This window comes from Cetorhinus maximus, chromosome 25 (genome assembly GCF_964194155.1).
Source record: "Cetorhinus maximus chromosome 25, sCetMax3.hap1.1, whole genome shotgun sequence".
NCBI lineage: Eukaryota > Metazoa > Chordata > Chondrichthyes > Lamniformes > Cetorhinidae > Cetorhinus > Cetorhinus maximus.
Genome location: NC_135903.1, coordinates 42,431,867 through 42,455,872, shown reverse-complemented (window position 1 = coordinate 42,455,872; position 24,006 = coordinate 42,431,867). Strand labels below are relative to the sequence as shown.

General features: G+C 45.5%; 1 protein-coding gene across 1 annotated transcript in view; it reads left to right on the top strand.

The window, feature by feature from the left end:
* Positions 1–19,269, top strand: part of kcnh6a (potassium voltage-gated channel, subfamily H (eag-related), member 6a) — a 215,063-nt gene extending 195,794 nt beyond the window's left edge. The window contains exons 12-15 of the mRNA XM_078529856.1: positions 4,409–4,663; positions 8,438–8,621; positions 15,376–15,577; positions 17,864–19,269. Coding sequence (XP_078385982.1) covers positions 4,409–4,663; positions 8,438–8,621; positions 15,376–15,577; positions 17,864–18,145 — 923 coding nt within the window. The 3' untranslated portion in view covers positions 18,146–19,269. The remainder of the gene's footprint in view (positions 1–4,408; positions 4,664–8,437; positions 8,622–15,375; positions 15,578–17,863) is intronic.
* The last annotated feature ends 4,737 nt before the right edge of the window (positions 19,270–24,006 follow it).

Here is a 24,006-nt window from a genome sequence, read left to right as displayed (position 1 = left end):
CAGAAAAAGATAAACTGGAAGTCAACAAAAGAAACAGATGAAACTATAACAATTTGTTTTCTTATTGGCTCTGGGTGTTCTACTCCAGGAATTCAGTTAGTGAAGGATAGAACTGGAACCAATCTTTACACACTTTTATATTTACTTACACAGTTACACATTATAAACATACAACCACAGTTTTAGTCTTTGTCTATTTATAGGTCTAAAGTGAATCTCCAGTTAATGCCCACCACCTGCATACAATTAAAAACAATTCATATGCAATTTACAGGCTCCTTTCTTTCCTTTCAAATAAAAATTAGGTTTAATACGCATAACCAAAATGTCAAAACCAATGAAATCAAAAAACTCCATATTCTGTTCAAATCTTTACTTTGTGAGACACCCCTCCTCTAGAATCCTAACAATTTCTTCCTACATGCATTTCTTTTTGTAAAACGACCTGACAATCGATGACTTGCATCTACCTATTTAACTTTAGAGATTTCCTTTCCATCTCCCCCCAGCATTTGTTTCAAGCCAGCAATATAAACCCATAACTTTCACTCACACTATTCGTATAGCGTACATTATCCCACAATAAACAATAATCTACATAATGGTCAATGAGTATACTATCTTCAGTACTCCCATTGTATGGAAACCCACCTGAAATCTTTGACAGATAGAATCCCATATTCACTGCCTCCACAAGAGCCAGTGTTTCAGCAGCTAAAATACTTTTAACAACCCTTTTTTTTTTTGCTTAGCTTCCCAAGCTGAAGGACAATATTTCCAACATTCGGCCATTAGAAATATGAAACCAGCTTCACTAGAATACTCGTCAGGACGATTAGCATATGAAGCATCACTAAAAATGACTAGTTTCATGTTCTTTGGGTCACCTAAGGATGGAAACTTAAGTACACTTTTCTTCTGTTTGAATTTTTAACGTTTAGTTTGCCCTTAATACATTTTCTACCTTAGGGTATTTCATCGTAGTTCTTCACACCAACACATCAAAACTAGCATCTGGTCTATTCTGAATGCCCAAGCAGTTCAAATGACCAACCCAGCTTCCCAATTGTTCTGTCTCTTCTTTAGATGTAACATCATCTTTCTGTAAGGACCGAGCATGATGAGATGGATGGGAATAACACTGTCTAACACAGGATTGTTGATTTAAAGTTATTCCACACCTACTGTGCCCAATATTTGAACCAATATATTTAAAAGCCCCGTAAGACTGACTCACAATTTAAAATTTTACTCTCATCTTAATAACACATTTCTCAAATTCCACAGAAAGCACCACCCACCACCCCCCCACCCCCACAATAACACACACACACACACACACGCACACACACGCACACACACACACACACACACACACACACACACCCATCAGCATGCACCATGGGGATGCCGAAAAGCCTACCTTTATGATACCAGTAAAACACTGTGCGATCCGCCTTTCGTTGACAACAATCTATTGTCCGCAAAACAGATCTCACCAAACAAGCATCATTCAGGCTGTTGATGCATGTGTTTAGTTTCCATAGCTTTCCTTCATCATCTGCTGTCTGTTCGGTCAGTTTCAGAAACTTCTCTCTGAAAAGTATCACCCTGGAGAAGCACAACTTTTTATGCTCATTGATCTACTCCATGAATTTGTAGCCAAAAGAGCTAAAAAGATTTTCAAGATTATTTTTCCAGCTGTGGGGGAGTCCACTCTAACATCTGTATCGCCCAGTCACTGTTCAAACCCCCTTGCAATTAGCCTCACATTAGCCTTATAAGCCTCATCTGCAAGAGTTTTCCAGTACAGAACCACAAATGGCTGATTTCCCTTTATCTGGTACCTCATAGTAAGTTCCAAACTGTCCAACGTTCTAATTCCCTTTGTTTTGCCTCTCTTATTAGTTTATCCTTAAGTTCATTGGCAGTCACAAAAACTTCACAATCATGAGGATTTCTGCTTCTAGTTTCTAACCTTCATTTTCTGTCTGTCAGGACGAGTGCTGCAAAATCCCCCTCTTGCATCACTGGCGGGTTTTCTCTGGTACATGATTTGCCCTGAGCCTTCCTGCTCCCCACTCCTTCAGCCCATCCTGCCAGGCCATGGACATCACTTCTTGTTCATCATCCTCAACATTCACCAATATTTAAACTTGTCAGTAGTTTTTCTTCCCACCTCTGCCACGTCCTCCGATCACTGGACTGCTCTGGAATATAGGTCACCCGAGTTCCCACGTTTGACCTTTGGGTGTGAATGCTCTGTCCTGTGTGTCAGGATCACTCACATTACCCAATACCCAGCCCTTGAGCTACTGTATTCTGCTCCTCAGGATCTTCATCATAAAACACGTGAGCAAATGAGGTACACAGTGGATTGTTTACATCTATCAGCTGCTCAGAGTATATTGTTTAATACGTGTCTCAGTGCTTTTGGAATTTTTTACAAGACCTCAGTCTTGTGAAGCACTCAAATGTTCAGAAAAAATTGAACTAATTGTCGTACCTTCCAGGGCAGGAGGATGAATGCGCAGAACAGATGGCAGTTTGGGATTTTGCCCATAGATTAATTGATAGGAACTAAATCATCCAACCATCTGGAGTGAACTCTTTGCATGAACTGCCCATTCAGGGTCAGTTATCAACATGCAGCCGGGTTGATCAGCTAAGATTTTATGCCGCATTTCATCGATCACCACGTGATTCCTTTCTCCCTCATGGGCAGGATTTTGCCCTCGGCGGGGGTGCTCGGCGGGGGTGGGTGGGGCGGGCAGGAAGCCGGCCGCCACCTGCGATCGGCTCTGCGCCGCGATTTCACGTGGGTGGGCCAATTAAGGCCTTCCCTGCGTGGATCGCGAGCAGCAGCGCTCAGCGCTACCTCTGCAGGCGGGAGGAGACGGGAGAGCCAGGCCTAGTCCACAGTTTGCGCATGCGTGAGAAAGAGCACTTCAATCTCCCTGAAACACGGAGCTACCTCAGGGAGATTGAAGCGCTGTGTAAAAAAAATAAAGAGAATAAAAACTTAATAAAACAAGTCCCCTCATGGGTCCAGAGGAAGTTCACGAGAACGATCCCAGGAATGAAAGGCTTAACATATGAGGAACGTTTGAGGACTCTGGGTCTATACTCGATGGAGTTTAGAAGGATGAGGGGGGATCTGATTGAAACTTACAGAATACTGAAAGGCCTGGATAGAGTGGACGTGGGGAAGATGTTTCCATTAGTAGGAGAGACTAGGACTCGAGGGCACAGCCTCAGAGTAAAGGGAAGACCTTTTAGAACAGAGATGAGGAGAAACTTCTTTAGCCAGAGAGTGGTGAATCTATGGAATTCATTGCCACAGAAGGCTGTGGAGGCCAGGTCATTGAGTGTATTTTAAGACCGAGATAGATAGGTTCTTGATTGGTAAGGGGATCAAAGGTTATGGGGAGAAGGCGGGAGAATGGGGATGAGAACTTATCAGCCATGATTGAATGGTGGAGCAGACTCGATGGGCCGAATGGCCTAATTTCTGCTTATATGTCTTTATGGTCTTATGATCTTATGAGCTGGGACATGCTTTTAATTCACAAATAAAGTTTTTATTTCATGTTTATTTCCTTTAGTAAACCTGATCCCGCTCGCGGATGAGGTTTCCTAAAAAATGTAAAGGCCTATTCGCCTGCCCGCCAACCGTAAGGTCGGATGGGTTGCGTAAATTTGGATTTAATTAGATTTTTAATGGCCTTTTAATTATCAGCAGGCGCACAGTCGACTCCGGCGTGCGCCCACCGAGTGAAATATCGCGAGACTACGCGATGACGTCAGGGTGCACGCCCGAAGTCATCACGCGTCATTTTACGCTTGAGCGTGTGGGCCATTCGCCGAGTGTAATATTCTGCCCCATGTGATTCTCTAACATTCCCTTTAGTACACCTAAACTATTTATCTCAACCACTCCGTCAGGTAGCAAGTTTCATATTCTCACCATTCTCCAGTAAAGTACTTTCTCCTGAATTCCCTATAGGATTCATTTGTCTTATATAGTTCCTACTTTTAGGGTTCCCCCATAAGTGGAAACATCTCTACATCCACTCAGTTAGAACCCCCTTCACAATTTAATGACCTCCATCATGTCACCCCTCAGCCTTCTGTTTTCCTGTCTTTTTCTCGACTTGACTGTGATGACACCCTTCATGGCAGAATATCCTTGCTGACACTCACTGACATTTAAACAACAGTCACTGGCATGAGCAACCTAGGTGTACAGAATCCTAACCCAGTGAAAGGCAGTACCCTCAGGGAATGAGAGGAGGGTTTGCAGTGATGGAATGGGGATGTTTTTTTAACAGTGCAATGATGCATATCCGTCATTGAGTGTGTGGACTGAGATGTTGAGTGTGATATTCATTAAAGCCTTGGATTTCAGATGATTTGAATAAAGGCGGTCCAGAGGGAGACAAGGTCCCACTAACAAACCACCGCACTCACACTGCGAGGGACCATTGGGACTTCAGCAGCATGACCCCTCACTCACAGACCAGTGAGGAGAATCTCAAAGCTTCAACTTTCAGCATCAATGAGGTGAAGAGCAGATCCCCAGCAAAAAATCTGAATTTTGTTACATCTGACACGGGCCCTGTGGAGGTCAGGAGGAAAGGCAGTGGATCTAATCCCTTTACAGGTACATAGAGATGCCAACTGTGATTTAATGTATTCCTTAAGGTTTCATTACATGACTTGCCCCTACGCTCCAGCCATTAGGCAGCCAATACTCAATCAGCTAATCCTGATGACGTACGGCCTTCCTACGCCAATTGGAAAGCAAAAAGACTCATTGCCCAATTGGATAATGCTTAACTGTCAGCCAAACAGCCTTTTATCTGGTAAAGAGAAACGTTCAAAGAAAATGAGCAAAAACAAAATCCTTTGTAATGCCCCGATGATTTTTCACCAGGGTTGCACACAGCAGTGTCCTGGCAATTGATCTTCAACTCCTGGAGGCTCCAAGTCAATCCTGAAGGGTGGGCAACCCTACAGAGTCATCTTCCATTCCTTGTGGATTTGTTGGATTTTTAAGGTGTTGTGATAGTTGTCTTCATTGGAACTGTATTCAGAAAGATCTGTTTCCATTTCCTGTTTCCTCACACCCCTCGCCCAGCCTTTTTATTTCTTCCTCCTTTTCAGTCCCAGGTGCCATCTTGTTTCTTGAATAAACAATGGAAGAGCAGGAGGCCATTCAGCCCCTTGAGCTTGCTCATTATTCAATTACAACCTGCCTGATCTGTACTGTACCTCCGCTTTATTTACTCATCTTTGCTTCATATCCTTTGATATGCTGTGGCATCCACAGCTTTTTGGGGAAGAAGGTTCTAGATTTGCACTACCTGCCATGAAATCGGCACCAATTTCTGAGTCAGAATTTTGAGTGAGCCCAAGTCTAGGCAGGGTGGGAGGGCAGCTCTAGTGGCACAGTGGGTAGCATGCCTACCACTGAGCCAGAACCTCCGGGTTCAAGCCCCAATTCAGGACTTGATGTCCAAAGAAGGTGTGTTCGTAATGTGAGGTTGATTATCAGCCTGTAAATCCTTCCAATATGCCTGGTGGCAGGCGGTAAGAGCGGGAGAGTTTCCTGGTCAGCCATACTGCAGAAGGCAATGGCAAACCACTGCAGTACTTTGCCAAGCATAATCCTTCCATTGATTGGACCAATCCAATGGAAGTCCATGGTCGCCACCAGCTCTTCGGATATGGCACCTGAAGGAGGAGGAGGGAGCAGCGATTGGAATTGTTAAGTGTGGGAGATGGGAACCCTGAGTAGAATACGTGGAAGTTACAACATGGAAGCATTTGTAATGAAAGGTTGTGACCTGAAACATTAACTCTGTTTCTCTCTCCACAGATGCTGCCAGACCTGCTGAGTTTTTACAGCATTATTTCAGATTTCCAATATCTGCAGTATTTTGCAATTGGATTCCTGCTTTTATCTACTTTGCTCCATGATTTCATAATTAAAGCACTATTACATCCAGTCCTCTTACTGAGAACTTATTATGTTGACTGATCACTACCTTGTGGTTTTTATATTCTATACCTTGTGACAAAACCTAACGTTTGTTTACAGCCTTCTCATCCAGAGCTGCTGTGGTTAATGCCCTGTGAAGCTGGCGTTCCAAGTCCTTCTGCTCTTCCACAGCCTCAAGCCAACCCCCATTCAGACTATAATTACTGCTCTTCTTCATAATCAAAATACATCATCTCCAACTTACTGACACTGAATTCCAGCTGTCACATTTTAGCTCATTCCCCCCCATCTTATCAACTTTCTTTGGTCTTCTTCAGAATTAACCCGGACCTCCTATTTTAGTATCATCTGCAATGTAGACACCATTCCCTCGATCCCTCTATTCAAATCATTGATGTACACCAAGAGCAGAACCGGCTCCAGAACTGAACACTGCCCACTCCCACCCACCTTGACTAACTGCCCTCAATTCCTGCTCTGTGCTTTCTTCCCTGCTGTAATTTGTTATCCAGTTTGTAATCCACTCTCATCGTAATTCCATACCCGTTCAGGTTCCTGAGTAATTTCCCTTTGGATACTTTGTCAAAGACTTCCTCAAATTCCATATAAACAGCATCCACCACAAACAGAAAGGTTTATCATCCCAGCGGTCTGGGCTGAGCACAGAATCATGGAATGGTTACAGCACAGAAGGAGACCATTCGGCCCACTGTGTCTGCACTGGCTCGCTGCAGGAGCAATTTATCTATTCTCATTCCCTGTCTTTTCCCCATGGCTTTGCAATATTTTCTCTCCAGGTATCTATCCAATTCTCTTTTTGAAATCAATTGAACCTGCCTCCACCATCCTCTCAGGCAGTGCATTCCAGACCCTAAACCACTCGCTGCAGAAAACAGTTTCTCCTCATGTCACCACTGCTTCTTTTGCCAATCACCTTAAATCTGTGCCCCCAGTTCTCGATCCTTCTGCCAAAGGGAAAAATTTCTCCCTATCTACTCTGTACAGAGCAGTCAGGATTTTGAATACGTCTATCAAATCCCTTCGTAGCTTTCTTTTCTTCAAGTTAAACAGCCCCAGCTTCCCCAATAACTGAAGTTCCTCGTCATTGAAACCATTCTCGTAAATCTTTTCTGCATTCTCTTCAAGGTCTTCACGTTCTTCCTAAATTGTGGTGTCCAGAACTGGACACAATACTCCAGTTGAGGCCAAATCTGTATCTTTTACATGTTTATCATAACTTCATTGTTTTTGTACTCTATTGGCAGGATTTCCCACACCCGCCCGTCGCTGAGTCCTTCCAGTCCCACCTCAAGTCAATGGACTTCTGGCTGGGGCGCCACCTCACCCACAGCGTGTCCCACCCGCAATGGGGCCGGAAAATCCCGGCCTATGCCTCCATTTACAAAGCCCAGGATCCTGTGAGCTTTATTAACCACTTCCTCAATATGTCCCTGCCACCTTCAATGATTTATACACATATTACCCCAGGTCCCTCTGCCCCTACAACCCCTTTAGAGTTGTAACCTTTGTTTATATTGCCTCTCCACATTCTTCCTAACAAAATGAATCACTTCGCACTTCTCTGCATTAAATTTCATCTGCCGCTGGTACACCCTTTCCACCGACCTGTCTATGACCTTTGGAAGTCCTACACTGTTCTCCTCACAGTTCACAACACTTCCAAGTTGTATACCATCTGCAAATGAGGAATTGTGCCCTGGACATCAAAATCTGGGGAGCCAGTTAGCTCAGTTGACTAGATCCTGTCGCTCAGCCAATGTTGCTACTGTCCCTCTTATTCCATGGGCTCTAACTTTGCTCACAAGCTTGTATGTGCACAGTATCAAATGCCTTTTGAAGTCCAAGTACCTCCCATCAACTGCATTGCTCTCATCAACCCTCTCTGTCCCCTCATCAAAAACACATGAGCAAGTCAGTTAAACACAATCTGCCCTAAACAAATCTGTACTGATTTTTCTTAATGAAGGAAAGTGAACCCTAAATGTACTGAGAATGAACTCTAAGCGGCAGGGAATGTCTCTGTGCTTGGTTTATGGTTTGGTGAATACAGTTGGCCATTCTGCCCCTTTAGCTGCTAATATAGGAACAAGAGGAGGCCAGGCAGCCCCAGGAGCCTGTTAATTGAGGTACAGAAGGAAGCCATTCAACCTCCTTTAATCCGTTAATATAGGAACAGGAGTAGACCATTCAGCCCCTTTAACCAGTTAATATAGGAGCAGGAATAGGCCATTCAGCCCATCAATCCTCTTCCACTATTCAACCAGATCATGGTTGATCCACAGCTCAACCCGTCATTTGACTTTGATCCCTATGCATTGATCCTTTTATTTGATAAGATTCTGTCAGTATATTGTGTGAAGTTTCTCTGCAGCTTGTTGATCAGTTTGAACCTGCACCTCTTCCTCCTGTCAGGTACTTTCACAAGTGTGTCAAACGTGTTCAGCTTCTGGGGTGAGAGAAAGGGCAGCCAGTTCTCGGAGTTACACGGGCGTTCAGTGTCAGCTCACGTTAACCTGGGGACGGCATCCAGCATGGAGGACAGGGCCAGGATTGAGGTGGAATCCAGGTTGGAGATGCTCCATGCACAGCTGAACAGGTGAGAGCACCACACTGTTGTGATGTACAACTGTGTAATCAGTACAGTGAACTCCAGAACACAGTGAGAACCTAAACCTCTCAAGATCAGAATCACATGTGTAGGGACTGTGGTGAGAACTCCATGCTACATTTACATCATACTGTACAATCAGTACCAGTTCTATTACACTAGTGATGCCACACTATTACTGTCTGCTCAGATCATTGTGAAGTTGAGGAGCCACACCAATGTGCTCACCAATACTCACATGTGCACTCACACTTATATTCACACTTGTACACATACTCAAAACTCGTACTTGTGCTCACACTTGTTCTCACACTTGAGCTCCCGTTCATACTAACACTTGTGCTCATGTATACTCACAGTCATACTGATGCACATATCTCACACAAGTGCTCACATATTCACTCACACAATACTCTTACACTCCTGACACTGACTCACACTTATTGTTTAATTAAGAAAATGCACAAAGCGCGGGTTCAGTCCAAGGCTGTGTTGAGTTTGCTGTGGAAATAGTAGGGGTCCGGCTGTCAGCCTCAATGTCCAGACTGGGGAAGGGAAAACAGTCAGAGTCCCCCCCAACCAGATTGCAACTCAAAACCACTGTTGTCAAGTGTATGTGACTTGGGCATTAGATAAGGACAGAGCCAATTAGTGAGTTAATAATAATGGTATTTTATTCACGAAACATGTTTGCAGCCTGACAGCTGAATTGCAGCGTAACTTGCATCAAAAAATTATTCTATAGACCAAGTGATCAGGTTAAAAACATGCAAGCATTAACAATGATGTAGTAACAAAAATAGACAAACAAATTCAGCAGGTAACAGAGAGGTGGTGGGCAGGACATTAAAAGAGTAATGTTGAATTAAAATGATGTTAAAATTACAAACCAATACACCATTCCTAACATTACAGGCAATCGGGTACATATCAATTTCATCATTTAAGTAGTTCATTGAGGACCCAAGCCATGTATGGAAAAAGGCCACATTAGTACCTCATCATCCTACATCTTACAGGGTTCAATTTAACATGGCTGATCTTCTTGTGTTTCAATCCTGATAACCTTTGATTCCCTTGCCTAACAAGAGTCTCAGGGTTCAATTTAGCTGAACCTCTCGAGTTGCCTTGATTGCTCTGGGCATATGGGTGATAACCAGTTCTAAAAATTGGGTGGATTGCATAAGGAATTTTCTAAACTTGGTACAAATGTTAACTCTTCTTGCTTTATAATGATATAACAGCGCCAATCACTCATAAGGGATTGTGTAAACATGTTGTGGGTTCATTTATTGAGGCTAGACACATGGGAACAGTTATACAGAGGCATAAAGCTTGAAGACACATCAGCAGCAGAGCTGACTGCTGTGTGCTCTGCTCTAAGCAAAGTAAAACTAAAACTGGATCACATGACACACTTCCTTCTAGTGATATCATGCTGCAATCCCTTAAAGCCATATTACAACAGTTTGTAGAGTTTTGAGCTTTGTGACATGAAGGGCATTGTTGTACAGCTGGGACAGGGGGCTTCAGGTCAATCTCAGCACACGCTTCTGTATTTTTTTCGATCTGGGCAGTTTGCATGTGTGTGAGGCCAGGGTGCCGCACAGGCACAGTGTTATTCGACCAAGGGAAGGATGTAGCCAGCATGGATCAACAACAGGTCATGGATAGAGAGTCTGACAGGGATATGGGATCCGAGAATGAACATAGCATATTGTCCACTTGTCCTTCATACTTCAGCTCAGCTTGAAGATAGCTTTCACCTGCACTAGGTGTAATTAACTTTCTGTCAAAGGGCATGTGCTCATGTCCATCGAAGTCTGCGCACATGTTATACCATTTATGTGTATTCAGCTGCATTCGTTTTCCTCATTGGGAGCATCAACTGAACCTCACTGACTGCATCCCATGGCCTAGACTCTGCGACTATCATATCATCCAGGTATTTCCAGTATTTGAAGCAAGAAGAAGAAAGAGAGCAACATTAATAAGGATGAGGAAAGGAATTGAGCCTGAGACACAACTGTTGTTAATTGAGCACTGTTAGGGGAACCATAACCTCAGCAACAGATTAATGAAAGTATAACCTGAGCACTGAGTCATTGGAACTGAATCCCTAGCAATGAGTCAGTAAAATCACAATTCTTGCTACCGGGCAATGCCTTTTCTAATGAAGCTACACCCTTTTAGAGATAAATAGATACATCGAAAGGTCTGGTAGTTTTAATAAGGAGCATTCATTATGAATGCTGGGATAGCACCACTTTCATCACATCCTCTGTTTGCTCTTGGTCTGTGGTCAGAGAAATCTGAGATTCACCTGGAAAGGGGGGAAGAGGGTGGGAGATAGCGTTCCTGGAGTGGGGGTGACCATGATCATCCATGTTTGATTTCACACCGTACAGGAGATGTGGATCACCCTGTGTTGGCAGAAAGTAGTTAGAAAGCGGGCCCCAGCATGATTTAAGATGGAGTTGGCGTTGGGAAGGGGAACAATATGGTGAAAAGGCCAAAAATCGGTTTCACGCCAGCGTGAACGCACAGCGGGATCGTCCAACGGTGTCCGCCATGGCGGAACGCCAATCCCACTGGAGCCCAGCGTGAACCCGCTCTGCATCCCACTAATGGATGCAAAGTAAGGCCCAACCGGAATCGTCCCCCCCATGCCAGATTTACCGTTAACACCAGGGGGAAAACACGCCAGCCCAGAACATGTCTTGACAACTGTGACGTGCAGAAAACAGGACTTACCATTAGGGCCTTGCTCAGATCACAGACATCCAAGGAGCCCTACAGCAACTGGACCCTGGAGGAACACAGACATCACATGCTGGGTGGATTCTCATGGACATGGCTCCACCACAAAGCAGCTCACAGAAGGTAGGGGGTCTCTGTTGATGCTTGGGATCTGCTTCAGAACATCACGGTCTTGGCCGTGGACTGCTGTGGATGATCGGCGAGGCCGGGGAGAGGAAGGTGTACAGGGGGCATGAGGTCGGGACGGGGGAGACAAAGGTATTGGGGGTGAGGTTGGGAGTGGGTAGGAGGGTATAAAGGGGAAGAATGTGGCAAGTGGGCCTAAGGGAGGAGGAAGGTGTAAGGGAAGGAGTTGAGGGGAGGAAGGAGTTCGGAAGGGGAAAGGAGTTTGGAGCGGGAGGGGGGGTGGGGGTGGAAAGGAGTTTGGATGGGGGAAGGAGTCCGGGGGTGGGAGAGGAAGAAGTAAGGGTGGAGGAGGGAGTAAGGGGTGGAGGAAGGAGTAAGGGGTGGGGGATGTCCAGATGAACGTGCAAGGGAGGGGTCTGTGGAGTCAATGACTGCCTCCTGGGGACCGAACTGAGGGTGAGTGTGGTAGGAGGGAATGGTGAGTATATGAGGGGGCAGAGTGAGTGGGAGGGTGAGAGGGTGAGGGTGCAAAGGTAACAGTAGAGGGGAGGACAAGGATGGTTGATGGGAACTTGGGAGGCAGTCACAGATCCTGGAGGTGGGAAGGAGGGTGTCGGGGAGGTCAATGTGGATGGGGGGTGGGATTCTCGAGAAGGTCGGGAATGTGCACGTTCACCTGGACACCCTGGAGTGACAAGGGTTCGGGTTGGTAGGTGACGGTAGGGGGGTGGAAGGTGATGCCAAGGGCGGTTGACAGTGATGGGGGAAAGGACATGGGTGACTGGGGGAGGGGAAAGGACGGGGAGCTTACAAGAAACGTGACTATGACCATGTTTTACAAATCGAAAGTGAGCGGAGCCTCGTGTTGGACGGGCACAGGTGCTGCTGGGAGTGTGGTCAGTGGGTGGGCGGAGATACAGGTCGGCTCAGATGGACAATCGATAGTGAACCCCAGCAGCAGCACTGAAAACACTCGGGGCAGTGAGGTGAGTGTGATGGAGGAAGGCTCCGTGTGTGTGGGAGAGGCTTGTACGAGGCTCCGAAAGACCCTGTCACACTCACACTTCAGAATCACTTGTGGTCCGGCTGTGTGCAGCTGAACTGCTAATGGGGGGGATGCAGTGGGAGCACTCGTGAAGCCTGTCAATGAAGCTGAAAGACAACATTACACATTATTCAATGAAAATGAATATATTTTCAGATTATTAAGTGCCAATATGTTTTCACCCGTGCAACCACTTGTGATCAGTATTTCTTAACTTTTCTAGGCCTACCACTTCTTCTAGGTGCTGCCCTGACATCTGCAGCAGGGGTGGAGACAGCCTGTGCAATGGTTGGCCATGTTGCCTCTGATGACTTCAGTGTGCATCTTCTGGAGAGACGAGGCCTTGGGGGCCCCAGTTTGCTTTGGCTGTCCTCCTGTGGGCCAGCTGCTCCCTCTGCAGTGACAGAGGACGAGGTTGAGGGGGTCACAGGCAGAAGGGGACTCGGAAGGAGAGGACAGCCTCTGAGATTCCTGGGGTGTCCAGCTGCTAACCCCTCCTCCCGTTGGGTGCCCGAGGGCCTCAGCCTGACTCCTTGAGGGGAAGGAGCACCTGGAAGACATCAAGGTGTCCCGTTTCCTTCCCGCGTTGCCACTGCAGGAACTCACCCTTGGCTGCCGCGATGGAGCACAGGTCTGCGTGCATCTCTGCATTCTGCTGGACCAAGGTCACCATGGCGTCCACCATCCTTCCCATGGAGACCTCCATATGGGCACATGTGGGCACCACTTCATCAGACAGCAGACGGACACACTCCTCTGACTCATGCCACTCCATTGAGGGCTTCCAACAGCTCTGTGTGATGTTCCCCCGCGTTCTGCTGACTCTCCACGTTGAGTTGGAAGGCTGAATCCAGAGGCTTGTCATCTGACTCGGACCTCACAGATGCCTCTTCCCAAGCAGTCCTCCGAGTGCCGGGGAGCTCGGCTGAACCTGCCTGCTCCTTCATGGACATGTGTCTATGCAGTGACCACCAGATTGTGAACCCAAGCCTGCTCTAGATCTAGGTCCCACCAAGGTACATATCTCTGCACTGGTGGAGGGTAAACGCTGTGACGGGTCTTCCAGGCTATTTATTTCCAGCTCTTCAATGGAACAGGGGTCCTCTTCGCCGGAGGTGAGGACATGGATGGAGCTGAGGGACTGGCTGGCTGAGAGCGTCAGTCGCTTGGCAGCTCCCTGTGAACCAAAGATAATTAGTGCATGGCAGCAGAGTCAAGAGCAGGAGAGAGAGCACTCACAGTTGCATTGAGAGAGGGATGATGTGGTGCACAATCCTCATATGGGTATTCGCTGCCAACCTCACTGTCACTGTAGGCTCGGTCCACGTCCTCACCAGTCAGCACGATAGCATGCTCCTGGAAGTGAGTGAGGGGCCTAATGTGGCCCACTCCACCTGCCTCCCCCCCCGGTCTGGGACCTATCCCTCCTACTGTGAGCCAGCTTCACCTGCATGAAAACAGATGGAGCGAGTGTGAGCAGGACACACGGCACTGAGTGAAATATTTGTGTAGTGAGCGGAGCCATGGACAGGATGAGGATGTGAGCTCCAGAGGGTATGAGTCTGATGGAGATGTGAGGGTGTGTGTGAGAGTTAGTGGTGTTGCCCTTTGTGGTGTGAGATCCCAGTGGATGTGTGATGGGTTTGGGAGTGTGTGAGTTGAGAGTCACGAGGTGGTTGACTCCTCCTGGCAGAACACATTCATCTCCTTTCAGTACTGGATGGCTGACCCCCTCTGTGCTCCGGTGGCACTGACTGCCACTGCCTCCCAGGCCAGATTGGTGACTCTGGTGGACCTCCTTCAACCAGAGAGGAGGTAGAGGACATCGTACCGGCCTTCCACTGTGTCCAGAAGGCACTGCAGAAAGGTGCCATTAAATTTGGGGGCTGCAGTCTTCTTCACTTTTGGGGTCCTCTGTCACCTGGAGCAGTCCTGGCCTGAAGACATGAAGTAGGCTGCGCTCTGGTGGGCTTTAAATCTGGTGCCCGGAGCGAGGAAGCGCTGGGGTCACAGCGTGGCGGGCAAATCTGAGCCTGTCTGCCAATGATCTGGCGTGTTTCCATGGATACATTATTAATGAGGTGGGACGTGCCAGGAATGGGACGACACGGCGTGAAAACCCGCCATTGCGGCCAGCGGGTACAATGTCCTTTCTCCTGCCTGCTACTGCACTTTGTGCAAATTTTAGACAATTCCACACTTAATGTTTAACCATTAGAGCCTAGGCCTCCTGTCTGCTGAACATACTCTCAGGTTTCTGCCTCCACAATATGCAAACTGCCCTAACTCAGACCTCAAATCACATGCTCCCAATGAGCTCGTTGCAAGGCCCCCATAGGGCAGGGACCAGGGGGCAGTGAGAACACTATGGAGTCAGAGCAGCGGGACAGGGATAGGTGCAGGGATTAGTCGGACCGTGGTTAGGGGTCGAGGGGCAGGTGATGGGGACCAGTGGGACTGGATAGGGGACCTCGCCCAAATCGGGGAAAAAGCAGGTTACAGGGGAGATGGCAGTTTGTTGTAACTGACCTTCTAACCCTGGGATCCCAGTTTAAGTCCAGCCCAGAATGACAAATAGAAAGTATCCCCATCTGTTGTCTGCAAAAGCCCAGGTATGGTAAGATGGCATGAGAGCTGGGCAGTGTATGACACTGTGCCTGCTCTCACCCTACAGGGCTCGGCCTCTCAGCAACTAGGCACTCCCCAGAAGATAAATGTTGTCGGCAAAGCAAAAGTTGTTTGAGGGTCTCCCTGTGCTGACCCTGAGCTTGGGAAGCCCGAGCTAACAGTATTTCTCCAATTTTTCCACAGACTGGAGACCAGGATGACAGCCGATATCAACATTATCCTGCAGCTCCTGCAGAGACAGGTAGTACCGGTACCTGTTCCCCCCGCCTACAGTGCTGTCTCGCCAGCATCCCACCCTATCGATTTGTACTCCCCGCTGTCAGCAGAATCGAAAGCTTCATCCTCTGCTGAACCTGCAACTCCGCTTCCAGCATCTCCTCTGGAGGTAAGTCTCAACTTTATTATTGAACGGAATGAATCTATCTGCTGTTGAAGCCCCATTTCTTGCTACCTGATTGGGCAGTAGTAACCACATGACTATTAATGCCAGTTCGTTAGCAGCAACCAATCAACTTGTACAGCTTATTGTAAAGCAGCCATGGCCTTTACCTGGATCCACAGTAGCCAATTGCTACCATCGTAAACTGTGGATCGATTCCAGGAGGTTTCCATCTCTGGCTTACAAGGAAAGTTAAGGGTAACATTAGATTAAAAGAAGACGCTCATAATGTTGCAAAGAAAGTAGTAAGCCTGGGGATTGGGGGTGATTTAGAAACCAGCAAAGGGCCACCAATAAGAGTAAGCTAGCCAGGAATATAAAACAGATTCCAAGAGCTTTTACAAATATATAAAAAGGAGGGAAATAGCTAAAGTAAATATTGGTCCCTTAGAGACAGAGATAGGAGAAATTATTATGGGGAATGGGGAAATGGCAGAAACGTTAAAAATTATCTTGTGTCTGTCTACACTGTAGAGGACACACATTACATGCCAGAAATGGGGGGTAACCAAGGGAGAAATTAAGGTAATTAATATCAACAGAGAAAAAGTATTGAAGAAACTTAAGGATCCAGCAAATCCCCAGGACCTACATTCTAGGGTTCTAAAAGAGGTAGTTGCAGAGGTAGTGTATGCATGGATTACAGTTTGCCAAAATTCCTTAGATTCTGGAATGGTTCCAGCAGATTGGGATTTAGCAAATATAACACTGCGATACCAAAAAGTAGGGAGAGAGAAAACGGAGAACTGCAAGTCAGATAGCCTGACATCAGTCATCAGGAAGATGCTGGAATCTCTCATTAACGAAGTCTTAACAACACGCTTAGAAAATAATAGCATGATCAGACAGTCAACATAGTTTTACGCAAGGAAAACCATGTTTGACAAATTTATTCACGACTTTTGATTAGGGTAGGTAAAGGGGAACCAGTAGATATTCAATATAAGGTTTTCGATAAGGTGCCACAAAAGTTTAATATGCAAGGGTTCATGGAGTTAGCATGAATAGAGGATTGCTTAATAAATAGGAAGCAAAAAGTGTAGGGATAAATAGGGCATTCAAGTCGGCAGGCTGTAACTAGTGGAGTGCCATAAGGAGTACAGGGGCCTCAGTGATTTTCATCTTTATTAATTAGACAAAGAGACCCAGAGCAATGTTTCTAAGTTTGCTGATGATGCAAAGCTAGCTGGGGATTCAAGCTGAGAGGACACAAAGAGGCTAGTTGAATGGGTAACAACGTAGCGGAGGATAATGTGGGGAAGTGAGAGATTTGGTAATAAGAATAGAAAAGCAGATTCTCCCAAAGAGGTGAAACTGTAAATGTTGTTATTCAGAAGAACTTGTGTACACTCGAACAAGGTACACAGTTAGCATGCAGATACAAGCAATTAGGAAGGCAAATTACATGTTGGCCTTTGTTGCAAGCGGATTGGAGTTCAAGAAAACGTACAAGAAAAAATTTTGCTGCAATTGAACAGGACTTTGGTGAGACCACACCCTGGAGTACTGTGCACAGTTTTGGTCTCCACATCAAAGGAAGGATATGCTTGTCTTGGAGGTAGAGTGAAGATTCACTAGATTGGTTCCTGGGATGAGAGGATGGTCCTACGATGAGATGAGGAGTAAATTAGGTTTATATTCTCTTGAGTTTAGAAGAATGAGAGATGATCTCATTGAAACTGAAGGGGCTTGACAGGGTAGACACTGAGGATGTTTCCCTTGACTGGAGAATCTACAACATGGGGGCAGAGTCTCAGGATAAGGTGTCAAGTATTTAGGACTGAGATGAGGAGAAATTTCTTCGCTCAAAGGGTTGTGAATCTTTGGAATTTTCTGGATTGGGACATGGGGTTAGGGCAGGAAGGGGTGTTGAGGTTTAAGATCAGCCATAATTATATTGATTGACGGAGCAGGAATACAAGGCTTTCTGGCCTACTTTTGCTTTTTCTCGAGACTTAAGCCTTTCTTCAACCATGACCTCTATGCCCTGTCCCTGCCTCAGCCACTTTCCCCAGATCCTCTCCTTCCCTTTTTTGGGGGAGGTGGGGGGTTTGTTGGGGAGTAGGGGGCCAGTGGTTCACATTGATCAAGGTTTTCACCCCCACAGAACCTATCCCCAACAGGATTAGGAAAAAGTAACAGTCTCACCTTCAGGTCTGCAAGCTGAGACCATTAAACTGTATAAACATAATCAGCGTACCAATTCTCATAGAATTCTGCTTCCTTCCCCAGACTCCATGCTTTTCCAAGGCGGAGAAACAACAGGGGAAAACCCAGGAACCCTTGACTGGTGGAACTCAGCTGACAATGGCGCCAGATAAAGCTGTCACCCTCCACCCTCCACCCAGGCACCAAACATCCCCTCCCCTTCTGGCAAATCTTCAGAGACCGCCTGCCTCACCTACTTACTTCAGCCCATCCCGCTTTCCCTCACTCCCAGAGCACTTGGAAAGTTCCAGCACACATACAGACATTAAGCGACATGTGTCGGATCCAGTCCTTCCAGGCAGTTAGGGCCTCGTCACGAGTTTGTAGGAACTTTACCTCGCTCCGTCCTCTATTTTGAAACCACATTGCAGAGACCGGTGCTGCCTTGGGGTCCTGTCCGTCTCTTGGTTTAATGCTGCAAATGGGAGATCAGGCAGGACTGTATTACTAAAGCTGCTGCAATACAACCTCAAACAATTTGGTTTGTGTACAAATGGGAGGAAATGGAGCAAACCCAATCAGCTAATTATTAATTTCATTGCTTTATTTTTTAGAAGTATTTATCATCATCCACAGGAAAAGAAAACAACAGCCATTCTGTGAACAGTCTCAGGATATTTCAAAAACTTTGTCCACACAGGTCTGGTTCTAGATGGACAACAATTTTCAATAAATTTGAAACACAACATTGTTGAACAGCAATGGAACAATTTAAGGTGGTACATTGGAGTGTATCTAGCCCATGCAGTACCTGGGAGTGCTTGGTGCATTGTAAATGGAACTTGCCTCTCCATCTGTGCTGTGGTAAGGTCATCTTAACTTTTAGGCTGTAGCAATTGGCTGACAGTTGTACACCCTCTGCAGTTTGCTTTTCCATTGATGTCACTCAATTATCAGGCAGCGTGTCAAGCCAACAGTGAATCTACTACAACCATTTGACACCGACCACAGAGGTTAAAATTACCCGAGTGCTAACAATGTAGAATTCCACCCCCCACAGCATGAGCGTGCTCCAAATCCTCCCGCAACCTTACACTCCATAAACCCCTCAATCCAAAGGAGGGCAGAGCAGTCATTGAGTTTTCCCACTTTTCCAGTAATATTATAATGGAGGACAGTTAGCATTCCCCCTACACATTGCAGAATGTCTGGTAAGAAGTGGATGGCATGTGCACCCTGCATGGTCCTAAATTTCTCCATAGTGCCAGAACCCTCACCTGAACCCAATTCCCACAGGTTTCAGATTGACAGCTGCTGCCCTCGCATCCTCCAGCAAACAGGAAACCCTAACCGAGCCTACAGCTCATGGGATTAAGTAGCATCTGATTGATGAGAAAAATGGGGGCAATGTTCTGATTGGCCAAACAATCTTGCTCTTGGAAACAGATTTGCATTGAAAACATATAATAAACAGTAACCTGATTAGCTGAGCAATGCTGTCATTATTGGAGCATAGTCCAACCAGCACATGCATTGGCTTTAGTGGATATCTTCAGCACCATACTGGGAGAATACTGTAGTTGGAGATGCTGTCTTTTTGATGTATGTTAATTGGAGGCCCCATCTCTACTCAGGTGAAGAAAAAAATTCCTCAGAACTATTCAAGTTCTCCCTGGTGTCCTGACCAACATATAATCCCTCACCAAAAACAACCAGATTATCTGATCATCTATCTCATTGCAAACCGGCTTTTTTCCATATATTATAAATGCTGTGATGTGAAGTGCATTGAGACATCCTCATATATCTTAATATTTGCATAATTGAATCAGAGCAAGAGAATGGATGCAGTTAGAGCATCTCAGGTGAACGTGGGCCACATTCTAAACCTAATTTTAAACTATGCTAACTTGGCAGATCCAGCATTATGAGAAGGGTTTTCTTTAGGTTTCTCGCTGGGAAATGTAGAGGGAACATGATTGCATCTAATTCACACTATACCCAATTTAAGCACCAGGCTCCTGAAATAGAAAGTGTTTTCCGGTTCCAACATCCTTTACTAAGGAGGTAAGGGATACATCTGTACAAGGCAATGGTTCAGGAAAAGTTAAAGAGTCATTTTAGTTACAAGGTTAGGTTGGAGAAGCTGTGGTTGTTCTTGAAACAAGGGATAGAGGAGAGATTTTGATAAGAGTTGTGCACAAGATTATGACGAATAAGGTAGACAAGGAAAGACTGCTCCCATCTGCTGATGGTACAAGACCTGGGGGGGACACAGATGAAAAATTTTGGGCAAGAGATGCAGGGGGGAATGAGAGGAAGATCTTTTTTATGCAGCAAGTGGTAATGATCTGGAACTTGTTGCCCACGAGGGTGGTGGAATCAGAGACAATGATTTTAAAGGGAAATTGGATGGACACTTAAAGGAAATATACTTGCAGGGCTACAAGGATAGAGCGGGGGAATGGGACAGACAGCAGCATTGAGTCTATGGGCTGAAAATGACAGATTAATCTAGGATCTAGGGGGTGCAGGAGAGGAACCTGGTGTACATGTGCATAAGTTTATGAAGATAGCAGGACTGATTGAGAAAGTTAGAGCACACAGTCTCCAGGCTTTAGTAATAGGGGCATAGAGTACAAGGAGCTAAGGAGGTTATGTGAACTTGTACAAGTCACTAGTTCATCCTCAGCTAGAGTATTACAGTCAGTAGAAAGGATATGAAGGCATTAGAGAGTGCAGAAACAATTCATGAGAATTGTTCCTGGGATGCGGAACTTCAGTTATGAAAATAGATTGGAGAAGTTCAGACTGTTTTCCTTAAAGAAGGTTTAGAAGAGATTTTATTAGAAGCATTCAAAATCAGGAGGGGTCTGGACAGAGTAGGTAGGAAGAAACTGTTCCCACTAATGAAATGATCGAGAGCAAGGGGGCACAGATCTAAAATAATTAGTAAAAGAAGCAAAAAAGCGATATGATGAGAAACTTTTTCACGCAGTGAGTGGTTAAGGTCTGGAATGCACTGCATGGAAGTATGGTGGAGGTAGATTCAATTGAAGCATTCAAAAGGGAATTAGACTGCTATTTGAAAAGAAAGAATGTGTGGGGTTATGGGGAGAAGGCAGGGGAATGGGACTAGGTGAGTTGGTCATTCAGAAAACCAGTGCAGATATGATGGGCCAAATGGCCTCCTCCTATGCCATAACAATTCTGATTCTGAGGATGTTGACCTCAAGTGGTGATGCTGATACAGGAATGACCAATGGAACAAATCTGGAAGACAAATGTGACAACACTGACACGCTTCAGTAATTTTATTAAGAAAAAGTTAACATCTTATATATTCCATTGTAAACAAAAACATTCTACAGTTCTAAGAAAGCACTCAGCTATGCATTCATTAATGAACAGAAACTGGACAAAAATCGCACAATATAAATAGTAAAAATGCCATTTACAGGGTAAATGGACATTCAGAAATTTGAAGACTTTTTAAATTAAAGACAAATTATTTCTTCAATGTAAGATGGATGCTCCTTCCACCATTAAATGCAGTGGCCTTGAAATTACACTTCGGGCACCAGCCGAAAGTGCTAGGACAAAACTCTGTAAATAGCTGAGGAAACAATGCCATACAAACATGTCCAGCTCATAATTCCAAGGCTACATTGTGTTTTTTTAAAAAAAATCAAAACGCGAGGAATTAAAAAAACACACAAAGATTCCTGCCTCAGTCTGATATACAGCATCCGAACTAACTACTTAAAAACAATGGGCAGCTACACTCAACCAGCTGCCATGCGACAGGTTTAAAATGAAAGGAGTGGGGTATATAGTTACACAACACCAAACCTTCAGAAGAATGTAACACCAGAGATAATGTGTGGACTGATGTAATTAAAACAGGCAACGAGCAAGTTGGGATTTTATATTAACAATTTCAAGAAGAAATGATTTGGTTAACCAAATAAAGTGACTGCCCCTGCAGTGTGGAACTGGACAGTTAGTAGTTGGCTGTCTATTTAATTTAGGGTTGATAACTGGCCTGCCTGCATCTCAACTACTGGGTTACAAATAAAATACAGCCAACTTCCTTGTTTGAGAATGAGCTGCTGTATGTACAGGAACCGGAAAGATGTGCAACCCTTTTTAAAATATATGACCCCACCCTAGAATTGGATGGGGCAAAAAAATGTTGGCAGTCTCTAATAACTGAGCAGTGAAGCACCCCCCCACCCCCCGCCCACCCCCCACCTCCCAAGCTAGAATTTGTGCTTTGTCCTTTCCAAGCAGCCTGCACTAATACTTTATACACCTCATGGAACATACATCTAGAAATACTGTCAATGCAAATAAACAAACTCAGGTTGAGCTACACAATGAACAAGTCTGGAATCTAATGGCACAGATAACAACAAAAGATCAGTGGGCAACAGCTAAAACATCACCTTTCAAACGCAGAATTCGAAGCAGGTTACTCAGTACAGAAGATATCACCATCAGTCACTGATGCTGATTGCCAAAACACTACAACATTACACACCAAAACAAAGGTGGGGCCTGTCAGAATGAAACCAGTGTGGTCAATGATGGGATTTAATAGCGAGTGTCTGAAGTGAGCGCAGAGCCAACTTTACACATGGTCACCTTGGGCAGCAATTGGCTCTTGAGGGTGTTCTGCTCTCTGCTGCTGACTTCAAGCCTTAGATTACCTCCCTCCCCATTCCAACGCCCACTTTTTCCACATTGCCCTGCATCACATGCAGCAATGAACTTTCCAGGACTTGGCCCAAATGGCTATTCTTATGTGCCCAGATGGTGAGCAACAGCAAGCTATTTGGCCATGGAGGAGGCAGAGCCCAATCTCACCTTGCTAGACAACCACAGGCAATTTTGGACATGAACCACAGGGTAACAAACATAAGCAGGATTCCCATGATTGTCCCTTCCCAATCTGCAGCATCCACACTGGGATCAGTTAACAAGGCCAATAAGCTAGGGTCATACTTATTCTATGTGGATCAGTACCACACACCAGGTACCCTGCAGAGCTCTGGATTTCTTTAAACAGGGAGGTCAGTGAACAGATGAAGTTAAATGAATGACGTTTTTTTTCTAGTTTCCTCAAATATCTAAACAGCATGTCATCAGCACAAAAGCTATTGGTCAAAATGGACAGCAAACAAGAAAGGGTTAAATTAGATCAACACACTCCCCTTTTCTTCAATCTGGTGGATAAAGTAAGCCCCGGCTGCTGTTCCTGACCTGAATTCCATTTGTAGTTTGTGCAATTAGCTGATCTGAGTCAGGGCAGCAGCGCTTCAGTTGGGTCCATTGCCATTGTGGGGGGTAATGGGGGGGTGAGGGAGATTTGGCTCAAGTTTCTACTGATAAGTAATTCAGCACCCACTCCCATGAAAGTGCACGCGTAAGATAAGCCTCAGCTATAATGCCTCATGATTCCAAACAACCTGCTGGCACATCCCATTTGGACTCAGATGGTTTCTTGGGTGAAATACCAGAGGTAAGTTTGCGCCTGACTAACTATACCAAGCACAAAAAACAATGAGGTGGCACTGACACGCTCCCAAGTAAAGAAACAACAGACGGAATTTATACTCCCACTTATCTACATTACACACCTTCCCTGCAGGTGTTAGCTGTAGTTGAATGAGACCATTCCTGCTGTTCAGCTGAAGAACTTTCTAAAGCAACACTTTCGCTACACCCAAAAGGATTATAAACAGCCTAGAGAAGAAATCGCACTTTATCCAATAGTGTACACTTGTCTGATTCAAACTGTTTTCAGCACCAACGATAGGCCTGCATTCTGGGGGTTATACAATTGCAAATATCCACTCTCCGCACACAGCCCAAATAACCACCCACCCACAAATGTTTTTACTGAATCCTAGTCAATAAACGACACTTACAGCACGACTGCCTGAAACAGGCTCACAACACACTCCCAATAAAATCCTAGTAATCACACTGCAAAGTTGTACAAACATGGCTTCGGTCAGTGACAAACCAGAAAGTAAATACAACGGTGTATTATCTTGTTGCTCCTGACAGAATCAGGAGTGTAGTGTAACCCAAAGGAACCAGAGACAACCGCATCCCCATCCTTCCAACTGCCAGGAACACACAGCAGGTACTTTAACAACATCTAAAACACATATTGTACAAAATTAACACAGAAACTGGGTAAAATCTTAAGCCCCTAA